General features: G+C 36.5%; 1 protein-coding gene across 1 annotated transcript in view; it reads left to right on the top strand.

The window, feature by feature from the left end:
- LOC129546827 (phospholipid scramblase 2-like) overlaps nucleotides 1–12,641 on the top strand; it is a 37,163-nt gene extending 24,522 nt beyond the window's left edge. The window contains exons 5-7 of the mRNA XM_088844957.1: nucleotides 1,480–1,641; nucleotides 4,512–4,513; nucleotides 12,545–12,641. Of these exons, the coding sequence (XP_088701083.1) occupies nucleotides 1,480–1,641; nucleotides 4,512–4,513; nucleotides 12,545–12,641 (261 nt within the window). The remainder of the gene's footprint in view (nucleotides 1–1,479; nucleotides 1,642–4,511; nucleotides 4,514–12,544) is intronic.
- The last annotated feature ends 907 nt before the right edge of the window (nucleotides 12,642–13,548 follow it).

Below are 13,548 nucleotides of genomic sequence, written 5' to 3' on the forward strand. Positions count from 1 at the left end.
AATTAAGATAAATGATATTTGAATGTGTTTGTAACGTCAAAATTAATGCAAAAGTCTATTATAAACAAATGCCAAAACTTTAGATAAGACAGAAACTAACTCTGCATCTATATGACCTGTCTCCCTGTATTACCATAAACCTGTTCCTGACTGGATGGGGCACAGAATGGACAGGGAGGTATATTTATGAAAGGTGTTTCCTTAGTCCACTTGGATTTTAAAGGAAAGAAGCCAGATTGGAGGGAAAATGTGAAGAAACAACATAGACGGAATATTTGATGAACTTTGTCTCTTACTTGGTATGGAACCTAAGGCATGTAGGGAACTAACCGGTCTTGAACAGGCATAGAAACGGTCCATTCATCACACTAGAAAGGAAGCAGGGAGTGTTGGTACAGACAGAATAACTTTCTAGGCTCGTGTCTGCGAGTTTAGTAAGTTCCTGTCCAGTTTCCTATTTTCTCTTCAATGGAAACGATAAGCTGTTTTGCTGAGGGTAATAGGGAAAAATGTGTTCAGAGTTCTGGAAAAACTGGATTTTTGACATAATCATGTGAAACTCTTCCATATTTCTACCCCCAATTTCCTTAGCATTACTTACAAGGCTATGCAGACCTCGTCCTCCACGCCTCTCTTTTCTTACTCGTTTTCTACCACCATCTTCTTCACTCATTTTGCTCCAGCCATGTTCCTTCCTAAATCAGAGCCTTTTAACATATAGCTGACTCTCTCTAGGAGGTTCTCACTTTCCCTATTCCTCTGTCACTAGTTCCTACTGATCCTCCAAATCTCAGCTCAAATGATGCTTTGCCTAAGAGGCTTTCTCTAAAACCATCCCTCCAGTTCTTTCAGTCTGCCTATTATCTCCCTATTATATTCCATCACATCACACTTCCTTTCCCTTCTGGCATTCATTACAAAATAAGCAGTGGGATTTATCACAGAGGTATTGTTTTATATTTACATGAGTATCTCTTATGTTGAGAAATAACATTCTTTGGTATGAGAAGTTATACTCTAGGGAGTCTAAATGAGTAAAGGAAAAAAGGGCATGAGGAAACTTCAGAGGGATTCAGAAAATTAGGATCTCTTAGGAAAGAGTTAGCTGTGTAGAAGAGCTGAAAAGCTAGTGGTTTTCATTTCTCAATTAAATGGATATTCCAATCAAATTTAAACAAATTATATATATTAATATAATTTTTATATAATATGCATTATATATAAAACATTATGTATGTATACACTCTATACATAAAATCACTTGTATCTAATCAATTTTAAAATTTTCTTTTAGGTAGACATTGTCTGTAGATGTTTTTAGAGGCTATCTTCTGTTCCTATTGAATATTCTTTTATTGCAGGGTACATCATTATTATAACTCATATGGGTCATATTTAATTACTAAAATTGATGTGATAATACCTGTTGTTTTTATTTCAGGGGTTTTAATCTAAGATCAAACTTTTTTTTTATTTTAGGTATTGTCCCTGGATGAAGAAATGATTATTGGTAAGATTTCAAATCAGTGGATTGGATTTATGAGGGAACTTTTCACCAATACCAATAAATTTGGGATCCAGTTTCCATTTGATCTTGATGTTAGAATAAAAGCATTGATGCTTGGAGCAAGTTTCCTCATTGTGAGTCTATTTTCATTCTATTTTGGCTGCACATTAATTTTCTGAGATTGTCACTATACTTTTGCTATTATTTCTCCTCAAATCACCTAGATCAATTTCAGTCTGTGCTTTTGGTCTAGTCCTAGGTCCCCAAGTTACATCATGGATTGAGTGTACACACTGCAAAGGAAATAAAACCTAGAATGTCCTGGAAATGTGATCATTAGAGTTGAATTTCTTTGCCCTAATGAAAAATAAGAGTAAGTCACTGAAAATAAGAATAGAATGTCTCATTCAGTGTAATTTACTGTTATTTTTTCAGTGATAAGAATCCATTTGCCAATGCAGGAGACTCAAGAGACTCGAGTTTAATCCCTGGGTCAGCAAGATCCTCTGGAGGAGGAAATGGCAACCCACTCCAATATTCTTGCTTGGGAAATCCTATGGACTGAGGAGTCTGATAGTCTATGGTCCATGGGGTTGCAAAGAATCAGACATGACTGAATGACTGACCACACACATACACCAAGAATTAAAAATTTTATAATAAGAACTTTTTCAAACAGTTCATTGAAAAAGGTAATCATTGCTCATTTGGAAACCATAGATATCTAGAAATATTTAAAAAGAAAATGTTGTTCTTGATTTCATTGGGTCTTAGGAGAAAATAAATACAGCAACTATCTTCATTCTCCAAATATTATGAAATAACAGGAAATGGCAGAAGAAGTATGCAGGGATGTGTCATACAGTATTAAGTAATTTGGAGAAAGAGAAAAATAAACAGATTAGATAGCAGATCAAATGTAGCTGAGGAAAAAATTAGTGAACTGGGATATATAGTTGAGGAAATTATTCATAATAACCTACAGAGACAAGGAAATATGAGATTCAGGAGTCTCAAGATAGGATGGGGAATAATAACTGCTAAAAAAAAAATGTCCAGAAGAAACACGAATTCAGTGAGACAAAAAGGACAACATATCTTAAGTAATACAATTAAAAATTAACACCTATATAAATCACAGTGAGGTAGCAAAACAGTAAAGTAAAGTAACCAGAAAGAAAAGAAAAATCTACTACAAACAATAGACTGACAATTGCCTTCTTAATAGAAATAGTGGAAACCAGAGAAAATAGAATAATATCTTTAAAGTATTGATTTAAAAAACAATTTAACTCTCAATTTCAATTTTCTTCAAGAATATCTCAAGGAGAAGAGCAAAATAAGTTTTTGTGTTTTTTTTTTAACAAAGCACATTTTTTACACACATAGATCATTTCTAAGGGAGATAATTCAGGAAGAAGGGACATAATCTGAGAATAATCATCTGAGGTTCAATAATACGAGCAAATAAAATGCTAACTATATTTGTGAATGTAAATGTGTTTTTACAAATAAATAGCAGAAGAGGCTCAAGACGGCAGTGTAAGAACCACCTGAATTCACCTCCTCCCATGGACACATCAAATTAACTCCTACCTGTGGAATAATTGTGGCTTCCCCAGTGGCTCAGCAGTAAAGAATTTGCCTGCAGTGCAGCAGATGAAGGAATCATACATGACTGAAGCGACTGAGCACACACGCATGTACATGTAATATTTCCCTCTGAAAACAAAGCCTGAAAACTAGCTAAACAACTCTTCAATGATGAAGGATTAAAAGATCAATATAGGATGGAGAAAAAGAGATGTGTTCTCACCAAAAAATGCACATCTGGTGTGGTGACACACAATCGGAAGGGTCTCACATATACAGAGCTTATCCCTAGAAGCAAAGGGTTGGTGCCCTACTTCAGGGACTCCAAGTCTTGGGACCTGCACTGGAGAAATGATCCCCCAAACATCTGGCCTTGGAAACCAACAGTGCCAATGTTCGTGAGATTCAAAGTGCTGCAGGGAGCAGAGATTCCTCTCTTAAAGGGTTTACATGCAGACTCACCCCAAGACAGCACATATGCTGCAGTTTGAAAATATCTAAATGATATTAGCTAATAGCATCTAAATGATATTAGCTAGCCAGGCTTCAGCAATACATGAACTGTGAACTTGCAGATGTTCAAGCTGGTTTTAGAAAAGGCAGAGGAACCAGAGATCAAATTGTCAACATCTGCTGGATCATGGGAAAAGCAAGAGAGTTCCAGAAAAACATCTATTTCTGCTTTATTGACTATGCCAAAGCCTTTGAATGTGTGGATCACAATAAACTGTGGAACATTCTGAAAGAGATGGGAATACCAGACCACCTGATCTGCCTCTTGAGAAACCTGTATGCAGCTCAGGAAGCAGCAGTTAGAACTGGACATGGAACAACAGACTGCTTCCAAATAGGAAAAGGAGTACATCAAGGCTGTATATTGTCACCTTGCTTATTTAACTTATATGCAGAGTACGTCATGAGGAACGCTGGGCTGGAAGAAGCACAAGCTGGAATCAAGATTGCTGGGAGAAATATCAATAACCTCACATATGCAGATGACACCACCGTTATGACAGAAAGTGAAGAGGAACTAAAAAGTCTCTTGATGAAAGTGAAAGAGGAGAGTGAAAAAGTTGCCTTAAAGCTCAACATTCAGAAAACAAAGATCATGGCATCTGGTCCCATCACTTCATGGGAAATAGATGGGGAAACAGTGGAAACAGTGTCAGACTTTATTTTGGGGGGCTCCAAAATCACTGCAGATGCTGATTGCAGCCATGAAATTAAAAGACACTTACTCCTTGGAAGGAAAGTTATGACCAACCTCGACAGCATATTAAAGAGCAGAGACATTACTTTGCTAAAAAAGGTCCATCTAGTCAAGGCTATGGTTTTTCCTGTGGTCATGTATGGATGTGAGAGTTGGACTGTGAAGAAAGCTGATCGCTTAAGAATTGGTGCTTTTGAACAGTGGTGTTGGAGAAGACTCTTGAGAGTCCCTTGGACTGCAAGGAGATCCAACCAATCCATTCTAAAGGAGACCAATCCTGGGTGTTCATTGGAAGGCCTAATGCTAAAGCTGAAACTCCAATACTTTGGCCACCTCATGCGATGAATTGACTCACTGGAAAAGACGCTGATGCTGGGAGGGATTGAGGGCAGGAGGCGAAGGGACGACAGAGAATGACATGGCTGGATGGCATCACCAACTTGATGGACATGAGTTTGAGTGAATTCTGGGAGTTGGTGATGGACAGGGAGGCCTGGTGTGCTGTGATTCATGGGGTCGCAAAGAGTCGGACATGACTGAGCGACTGAACTGAACTGATCTGAGTGAAAGGGACTCACTAGCTAATCTTAAAACATGTTCCAGAGGGAAAACGGCCTGTTGGGACTTTCCAGATAAAGTTGCTAGCATTTTATGCTTTAATGTTCTCATTCTATATTATAAGGGCCAGCACTAGTAGGTGCCAGTTCTGCTACCGTGCTAGTGCTGGTGGTCATACTCTGCCAGCACCCTGTTAAAGCCAGCAGGCATGCCTTGGCTCCAAGCTCACTTGCAGTCCTGCTAAAGCCAACAGATATATATAGTCAACACAAGGGGATATCATATCCTTGATCACCTGACGCTGGTGGCCAGGGGTGCTTGGCCTCTGGGCCCCAAGTGACTGAAACAGTCTGACAGATAGTTCTTAGCAGGTTACCATGTGGCAGACCATGACATAGACAGGAGGCTAAAACATAGCCCTGGTCTTCCTGTGAAAAAGGCTTCTTTACTTGGGCTGGAGCCTCAGCTTGAGGGGCAGGTTTCAGGTTTACCATACCTCTAGAGGCTATGAAGTTGTTCTCAGGGAACATAGGCTGGGAGTTGTATTTTTGTACTCTCTTTGGTCTTGCTTCAGCTCAAGGTACTTACCAGGAAGGAGGTTATACATTCATCTAGATTCCCAGTATCTGCAAATATCACCATGGGATACATTCAAATTACTTGGTTTTGAGTCCAGCAGGGTTTATGACTATAATCCCAAAGAAATGTATATATTTACATACCCTAAAAACTGCTGCTTGAGGATATAGCACCCAGTGAGCCTGAAACTAGGTCCTGACAGATTCCTACTTTGAACACTGAAAAGTCTTGATTTCAACCACTGGGACCTATCAACAACAAATCTGGGTGCTTAGATAATCACAAAAGTTTGAGAGATAATTAAGAGCAAGGGTTAGGTAAATGATAAGGTTCATCTCCTATACAAGACCGTTCCTTCAAGACTGGGAGAGGTAGCTGCTTTGCCTAACATAACACAGAGTCAAGCAAAATGAAGAAACAGAGAAATACACTCCAAATGAAAGAACAACATAAAACATTAGAAAATAAAATTTAATGAAATGGAGATAAATAACTTACCTAATAAAGAACGCAAAATAATGGTCCATAGAAATGGTCACTAAACTCAGAAGACTGAATGAACACAGTACATTTCTATACTCTGCAAAAAAAAAAAGGAAAAAAAAAACGATTGGAACTAATAAATAAATTCAGTAAAGTTGCAGGTACAAAATCAATATACAAAAACCTGTTGTGTTTTTATACACTAGAAATGAACTATCAGAGAGAGAACTTAAGAAAAAAATCTCATTTACAATGAAATCAAAAGAATAAAATAACTAGGAATAAATTTACCAAAAAGTGAAAGACCTCTACACTGAAAACTATAAGACACTGATGAACAACTGAAGAAGACAAATAAATGTAAAGATATTACATGTTCAGTTGGAAGAATTAGTTCAGTTCAGTCACTCAGTCGTGTCCAACTCTTTGCGACCCCATGGACTGAATAATGACAGGCTTCCCTGAATAGCACCAGCTCCTGGAGTTTGCTTAAATTAATGTGCATCAAGTCAGTGATGCCATCCAACCATCTCATCCTCTGTCGTCCCCCTTCTCCTCCTGCCCTCAATCTTTCCCAGCATCAGGGTCTTTTCCAACGAGTCAGCTCTTCGCACCAGGTGGCCAAAATATTGGAGTTCCAGCTTCAGCATCAATCCTTCCAATGAATATTCAGGGCTCATTTCCTTTAAGATTCACTGGTTGGATCTCCTTGCAGTCCAAGGGACTCTCAAGAGTCTTTTCCAACACCACAGCTAAAAAGCATCAATTCTTTGGTGCTCAGGTTTCTTTAGCCCAAACTCATATCCATGCATGACTACTGGAAAACCCATAGTTTTCACTATATGGATTTCTGTTGGCAAAGTAATATCTCTGTTTTTTAATATGCTGTCTAGGTTTGTCATAGCTTTTCTTCCAAGGAGCAAATGTTTTTTAATTTCATGGCTGCAGTCACCATCCGCAGTGATTTTGGAGCCCAAAAACATAGTCTGTCACTGTTTCCATTGTTTCCCCATCTATTTGCCATGAAGTGATGGGACCAGATGCCATGATCTTAGTTTTTCTGAATGTTGAGTTTTAAGCCAAAATTTTCAGTCTCTTCTTTCACTTTTACTGGTCCATATATCTTAAAATAAATAGAACAAATAATCCTAAAATATATACGAAACCACAAAAGATACTGAAAGTCAAAGCAATCTTAAGAATGAAGTACAACACTGTGGGAATCATGCTCCCTGATTTCAAACGATATTAAAAAGTCATAGTAATCAAACTAGTATGGTATTTGTATAAAAACAGATACATAGATAATGAAAAAGCATAGTAACCTCAAATAATGCATGCATACACGATTGATTTATGACAAAGGAGCCAAGAATATACAATGGGCAAAGTATTGGCTCTTCAATAAATGTTAATAAAACTGAATAGTCACATGCAAAAAAATAAAATTAGGCTACTGTCTTATACCATTCACCAAAATCAACTTAAAATGTTTTAAGGAATTAAATATAAGACCAGAGACCATAAAAATCCTACAAGAAAACACAAGTCATGAACTCCTTGATATTGGTCTAAATGAGGAATTTTTGGATCTGACTCCAAAGGCAAGGGCAACAAAAGCAAAATAAACATGTGGCTTTATTTCTTGTTTTTTAAGGAATCTCCATACTGTTTTGCATATCAATTGGCTTTATCAATTCACATTTCTACCAACAGTGCAAGAGTTTTCACTGTTTCTCCATTTATTTCCCATGAAGTGATGGAACCAGATGCCATGATCTTAGTTTTCTGAATGTTGAGCTTTAAGCCAACTTTTTCACTCTCCTCTTTCACTTTCATCAAGAGGATTTTGAGTTCCTCTTCACTTTCTGCCATAAGGGCGGTGTCATCTGCATATCTGTGATTATTGATATTTCTCCCGGCAATCTTGATTCCAGCTTGTGCTTCTTCCAGCCCAGCATTCCTCACGATGTACTCTGCATATAAGTTAAATAAGCAGGGTGACAATATAAAGCCTTGACGTACTCCTTTTCCTATTTGGAACCAGTCTGTTGTCCCATGCCCAGTTCTAACTGTTGCTTCCTGACCTGCATATAGGTTTCTCAAGAGGCAGTTCAGGTGGTCTGGTATGTCCATCTCTTTCAGAATTTTCCACAGTTTATTGTGATCCACACAGTCAAAGGCTTTGGCATAGTCAATAAAGCAGAAATAGATGTTTTCCTGGAACTCTCTTGCTTTTTCAATGATCCAGCATATGTTGGCAATTTGATCTGTGGTTCCTCTGCCTTTTCTAAAACCAGCTTGAACATCTGGGAGTTCACGGTTCATGTATTGCTGAAGGCTGGCTTGGAGAATTTTGATCATGACTTTACTAGCATATTGCTGCTGCTGCTGCTAAGTCACTTTAGTCGTGTCCGACTCTGTGTGACCCCACAGACGGAAGCCCACCAGGCTCCCCCGTCCCTGGGATTCTCCAGGCAAGAACACTGGAGTGGGTTGCCATTTACTTCTCTACTAGCATATTAAATGAGTGCAATTGTGTGGTAGTTTGAGCATTCTTTGGCATTCCCTTTCTTTGGGATTGGAATGAAGACTGACCTTTTCCAATCCTGTGGCCACTGCTGAGTTTTCGAAAATTGCTGGCATATTGAGTGCAGCACTTTCACAGCATCATCTTTCAAGATTTGAAATAGCTCAACTGGAATTCCATCACCTCCACTAGCTTTGTTCATAGTGATGCTTTCTAAGGCCCACTTGACTTCACATTCCAAGATGTCTGGCTCTAGGTAACTGATCACACCATCGTGATTATTTGGGTCATGAAGATCTTTTTTGTACAGTTCTTCTGTGTATTCTTGCCACCTCTTCTTAATATCTTCTGCTTCTGTTAGGTCCATATCATTTCTGTCCTTTATCGAGCCCATATTTGCATGAAATGTTCCCTTGGTATCTCTAATTTTCTTGAAGAGATCTCTAGTCTTTCCCATTCTGTTGTTTTTCTGTATTTCTTTGCATTGATCGCTGAGGAAGGCTTTCTCATCTCTCCTTGCTATTCTTTGGAACTCTGCATTCAAATGGGTATATCTTTCCTTTCCTCCTTTGCTTTTCATTTCCCTTCTTTTCATAGCAATTTGTAAGGCCTCCTGAGATAGGCATTTTGCTTTTTTGCATTTCTTTTTCTTGGGGATGGTCTTGATTCCTGTCTCCTATAGAGTGTCATGTACCTCCATCCATAGTTCTTCAGGCACTCTATCAGATCTAGTCCCTTAAATTTATTTCTCACTTCCACTGTATACTCATAAGGGATTTGATTTAGGTCATATCTGAATTGCCTACTTCTACTACATATTTTCCCTACTTCTTCAATTTAAGTCTGAATTTGGCAATAAGGAGTTCATGATCTGAGCCATAGTAGCAAATGTCTAATTTGTGAGATCAAGAAAAACAACACTAAAATATAGGCAACAAGTGTGAATAAGCTGTGAGAAAATTAGTAGAATTAAAATGTCATAAGGTCTTTGTATTGTTCAGGAGATGAGTTAAGTATGCATGTTAATTTCATGGACAACCACTGAAAAAATGAGACAACTTTATAAACTGAAAACTAGTAGAGAGGAGAAATGGGAATAAAATACAAGCAAGCAAACAAATGAGTGAAAGAATCTATTTAGGGGAAAAAGGCAAGAAGAAAAAAGCATAGAAAAAGTGGGACAAATAGAAACAGGAAAATAAAATGGTAGAAAATAGCTACCTGTTCACGTATTCAATATGTCAGTTAAATATATTCTATACAATAGCTTGGGCTTCCATTGTAGCTCAGTTGGTAAAGAATCTGCCTGCAATGCAGGAGACCCAGGTTCAATCCTTGGGTTGGGAAGATCTCCTGGAGAAGGAAATGGCAACCCACTCCAGTATTCTTGCCTGGAGAATCCCATGGACAGAGGAGTCTGGCAGGCTACATACAGTCCATGGGGTTGCAAGAGTTGGACACAACTTACCAACTAAACCACCACCACCACACAACATCTTATAATACCTACAATAAATGTAAATGGCCAAATATTGCAAGTAAAAGAATATATAAGGTTTGACTTGAGTTTTTAAATATTCAGAGGCTCTGTATAGGAAACAGATCTAAAATAAAGACAAAAAAATTGAAAGAAAGAAAATATGGGATAAATTAACAGAAAAATGCTAACCATAGGTAAGCTAATAAAGCAAGGTCACTATCAGGAAAAAAAAATAGACATTAGGACAAAAAACACTATTGGGGGCAGACAGAGGGTTACTACATAATGATAAAAGTTTTACTCAGAAGATACAATATCTAGGCTTCTGTGTACCTAATATTAACCTCAAAATATAGAGTAACATATAGTTAGTGAGAAACTCATCATCATAGTGGAAAATTTTCACACAGCTTTTAATTTTTACTCCTTGTAGAAGACAGAATCTTAGTTATTTAAATTTGAACAAAAAAATTAAGAAGCTTGATTTAAAGATGGTATGTAGAACTCTGTATCAAGCAAGTAGATAATATATTTTCAACAAACATTTTTTTATAAAATTTTTTCTCATAGTATGTCAAGAAGGAAATCTCAACATATTTCAGAGAATGGGTATAATTTGGACCTTAGTGTCGAAGCAAGTAGCAATATTAGATGTTGATGAAGATACACATTTTAAAATATTTTGTACAAGAAAACATGTCAATAAGTCAGGGATAAAAAGTAACACAATAAAAATTTTTAAAAACATTAAATTGAATAATATTACATTTAAAAACTTTTAGAATGCAACTAAAAATGTTAAAAAGAATAATATAGCTATAAATACTCTTGAAGAAGAGAAAAAAGTGAAAATTAATGAACCTAGTATCTATATAAAAGGTTAGTAAAAGAAGGGAACAAACCCAAGGGAAGCATAAGGAAAGAAGTATTGAATTACTGATCAAAGATAAATGAACAAATAGCATTCACACCTGGTTTCTAGATAGAAAAGAACTTTCAAAGCAATTAAGTCACAGAGTAAAAGACTGCTAAATTAGAATATCTTAACTTCTGTGTATGTGTGCTCAATTGCTCAGTCATGTCCAACTCTTTGCAATCGCATAGACTGTAGCCCATCAGGCTCCTTGTCCATGGAATTTTCCAGGCAAGAATACTGGAGTAGGTTGCCATTTCCTACTCCAGATCTTAAACTTCTGTACCTCAAGACAAATAATAATACTAAACTTTCAACAGCAAATAATAAAGTAACTAAAATATATGATTCATATATGACCAAGAGATAATATCATTATATTAAGAAAAAATTTACTTAAGTGAGAAAAAAATCAAATCCCAAGTGAAATGGATATAGAATATTAAAAATTAATTAATACAGCCATTAATAAGAGAAAACAGATAACCAGTAACTATATAAAAACATTTTCAAAAACATATGAAGTAAAGGATTAAACAACAATGAAATATCTCTTTTAATTTTTTCCCCCAATCAGGTTATAGGAATCAAACTCCAGAGCTATACATACAACTTTGGAGGGACAAACTGAAAATATCCATTAAAAAATATAATATTGATATTTTTTCATATGTATTGCTTTCTTCCAAAAAATTAAGAGATGCAGACAATGACATAAGGCTCCCCTGGTGGGCTTCCCTGGTGGCTCAGAGGTTAAAGCGTCTGCCTCCAATGTGGGAGACCCAGGTTTGATCCCTGGGTCGGGAAGATCTCCTGGAGAAGGAAATGGTAACCCACTCCAGTATTCTTGTCTGGAGAATCCCATGGACGGAGAAGACTGGTAGACTACAGTCCACGGGGTCGCAAAGAGTCGGACACGACTGAACGAGTTCACTTCACTTCACTTCCCCTGGTGGTACAATGGTAAAGAATTCACCTACAGTGCAGAAGCTGCATGCGATGCAAGTTCAATCCCTGAGTTAGGAATATCCCCTGGAGAAGGAAATGGCAACCCACTCCATCATTCTTGCAGAAATTCCATGGACAGAGGAACCTAGCAGGCTATAGTCCATGGGTCACAAAAGAGCTTGACACAACTTAGTGACTAAACAACAACAGACAATTCTGTGTATACTAGTAAACAGAAATGTATACTCTATGTTGCAAAATTGACTCTAATAAATAAAAAAATTTTAAAATCTAAAAGGTAAGGTACGAGATTTATTAATCACATTATAAACTATCTCTGCAGAAGAATGTTAACAACTCAAATGCTCAATGACATGAATATTCAGTATATATTATTTAATGAAAAAAGTAGGATATAAGCATATTATAATACTAATTATGTGCCTGGAAGGAATTTAAACCAAAATATTAATGGTAGATCTTGGAGAATTGAGATTATAAATTGTTCGCTTTTGTATTTCTATATTTTTCTGTATTGAGTATACATGAATGAAAAAATACAGAGGGAAATAAAGTAAGGTGAAATTAGTTGCTGTTTTCTAAGGAAAAAAATTCATATTATATTCAAATTTATTATATTGGTGTATTAAGAGTAGTCAAATAATCATACTTAATCCCTTAGAAGTTACCTGTTACTGCTATTAAACCAGCTTAATCATATTTGTGTTTCATTTTCATCCTAGGACTACATGTATTTTGAACTCTGGTCATAAGAGTCAGCCTGAAAAATCATGCCAGATATTACTGGCATTAAGTTTTGCCAGTCCTCAGCAAAATTAAACAACTTTTACTTAGAATATATAATAAAGTTTTATTTCACTAAAATTATTTGTATGATTTTTTTCTACATAATAGGACACACAGCATTTAATTTTCTACATAATGAACCACACCAAAAATTTAGGAACTTAAAAATGATCACTGAAAGCAAAAATAAACAAATGGAACCTAATCAAACTTATAAGCTTTTATACAGTAAAGGAAACCCATCAACAAAACGAAAGACAACCTACAGGCTGGAAGAAATATTTGCAAATGATACAATCAACAAGGACTTAATTTCCAAAATATACAAATAGCTCATACAACTCAATAACCAAAAAGCAAACAACCCAGTCAAAAAATAGGCAGAAGACTTAAGGGGCATTTCTCCAAAGGAGACATACAGATGGCCAATAGACACATGAAAAAAATGTTTAGTATCATTAATTAATAGAGAAATGCAAATCAAAATTACAATGATGTATCGTCTCACACGAGTCAGAATGGCCATCATCAAATGACAAATAAAGAGGATGTGGAGAAAAGGGAACCCTCTTATATTGTTAGTGTGAATATAAATTAGTGCAGCCACTATAGCAAACAGTATGGAGGCTCCTTAAAAAACTAAAAATAGCATTGCCATATCATCTTGCGAAGCCACTCCTGGGCACATATTTAGAGAATACTCTGAATTCATAAAGATCCATGCACCCCAATGTTAAAAAAGCACTGTTTACAATAGCCAAGACACAGAAACAACCTAAATGTCCGATTACAGATGAATTGGATAAACAAGATGTGTTACATATATACAATAGAATACTATTCAGCCATAAAAAGAATGGAATAATGCCATTTGCAACAATATACATGAACACAGAGAAACATACTAAGGAAGCGAGATAGAGGAATGACAAATGGCGTA

Source organism: Moschus berezovskii, chromosome 1, assembly GCF_049115385.1.
Source record: "Moschus berezovskii isolate FMDL1 chromosome 1, NW_MosBer_1.0, whole genome shotgun sequence".
Classification (NCBI taxonomy): Eukaryota; Metazoa; Chordata; class Mammalia; order Artiodactyla; family Moschidae; genus Moschus; species Moschus berezovskii.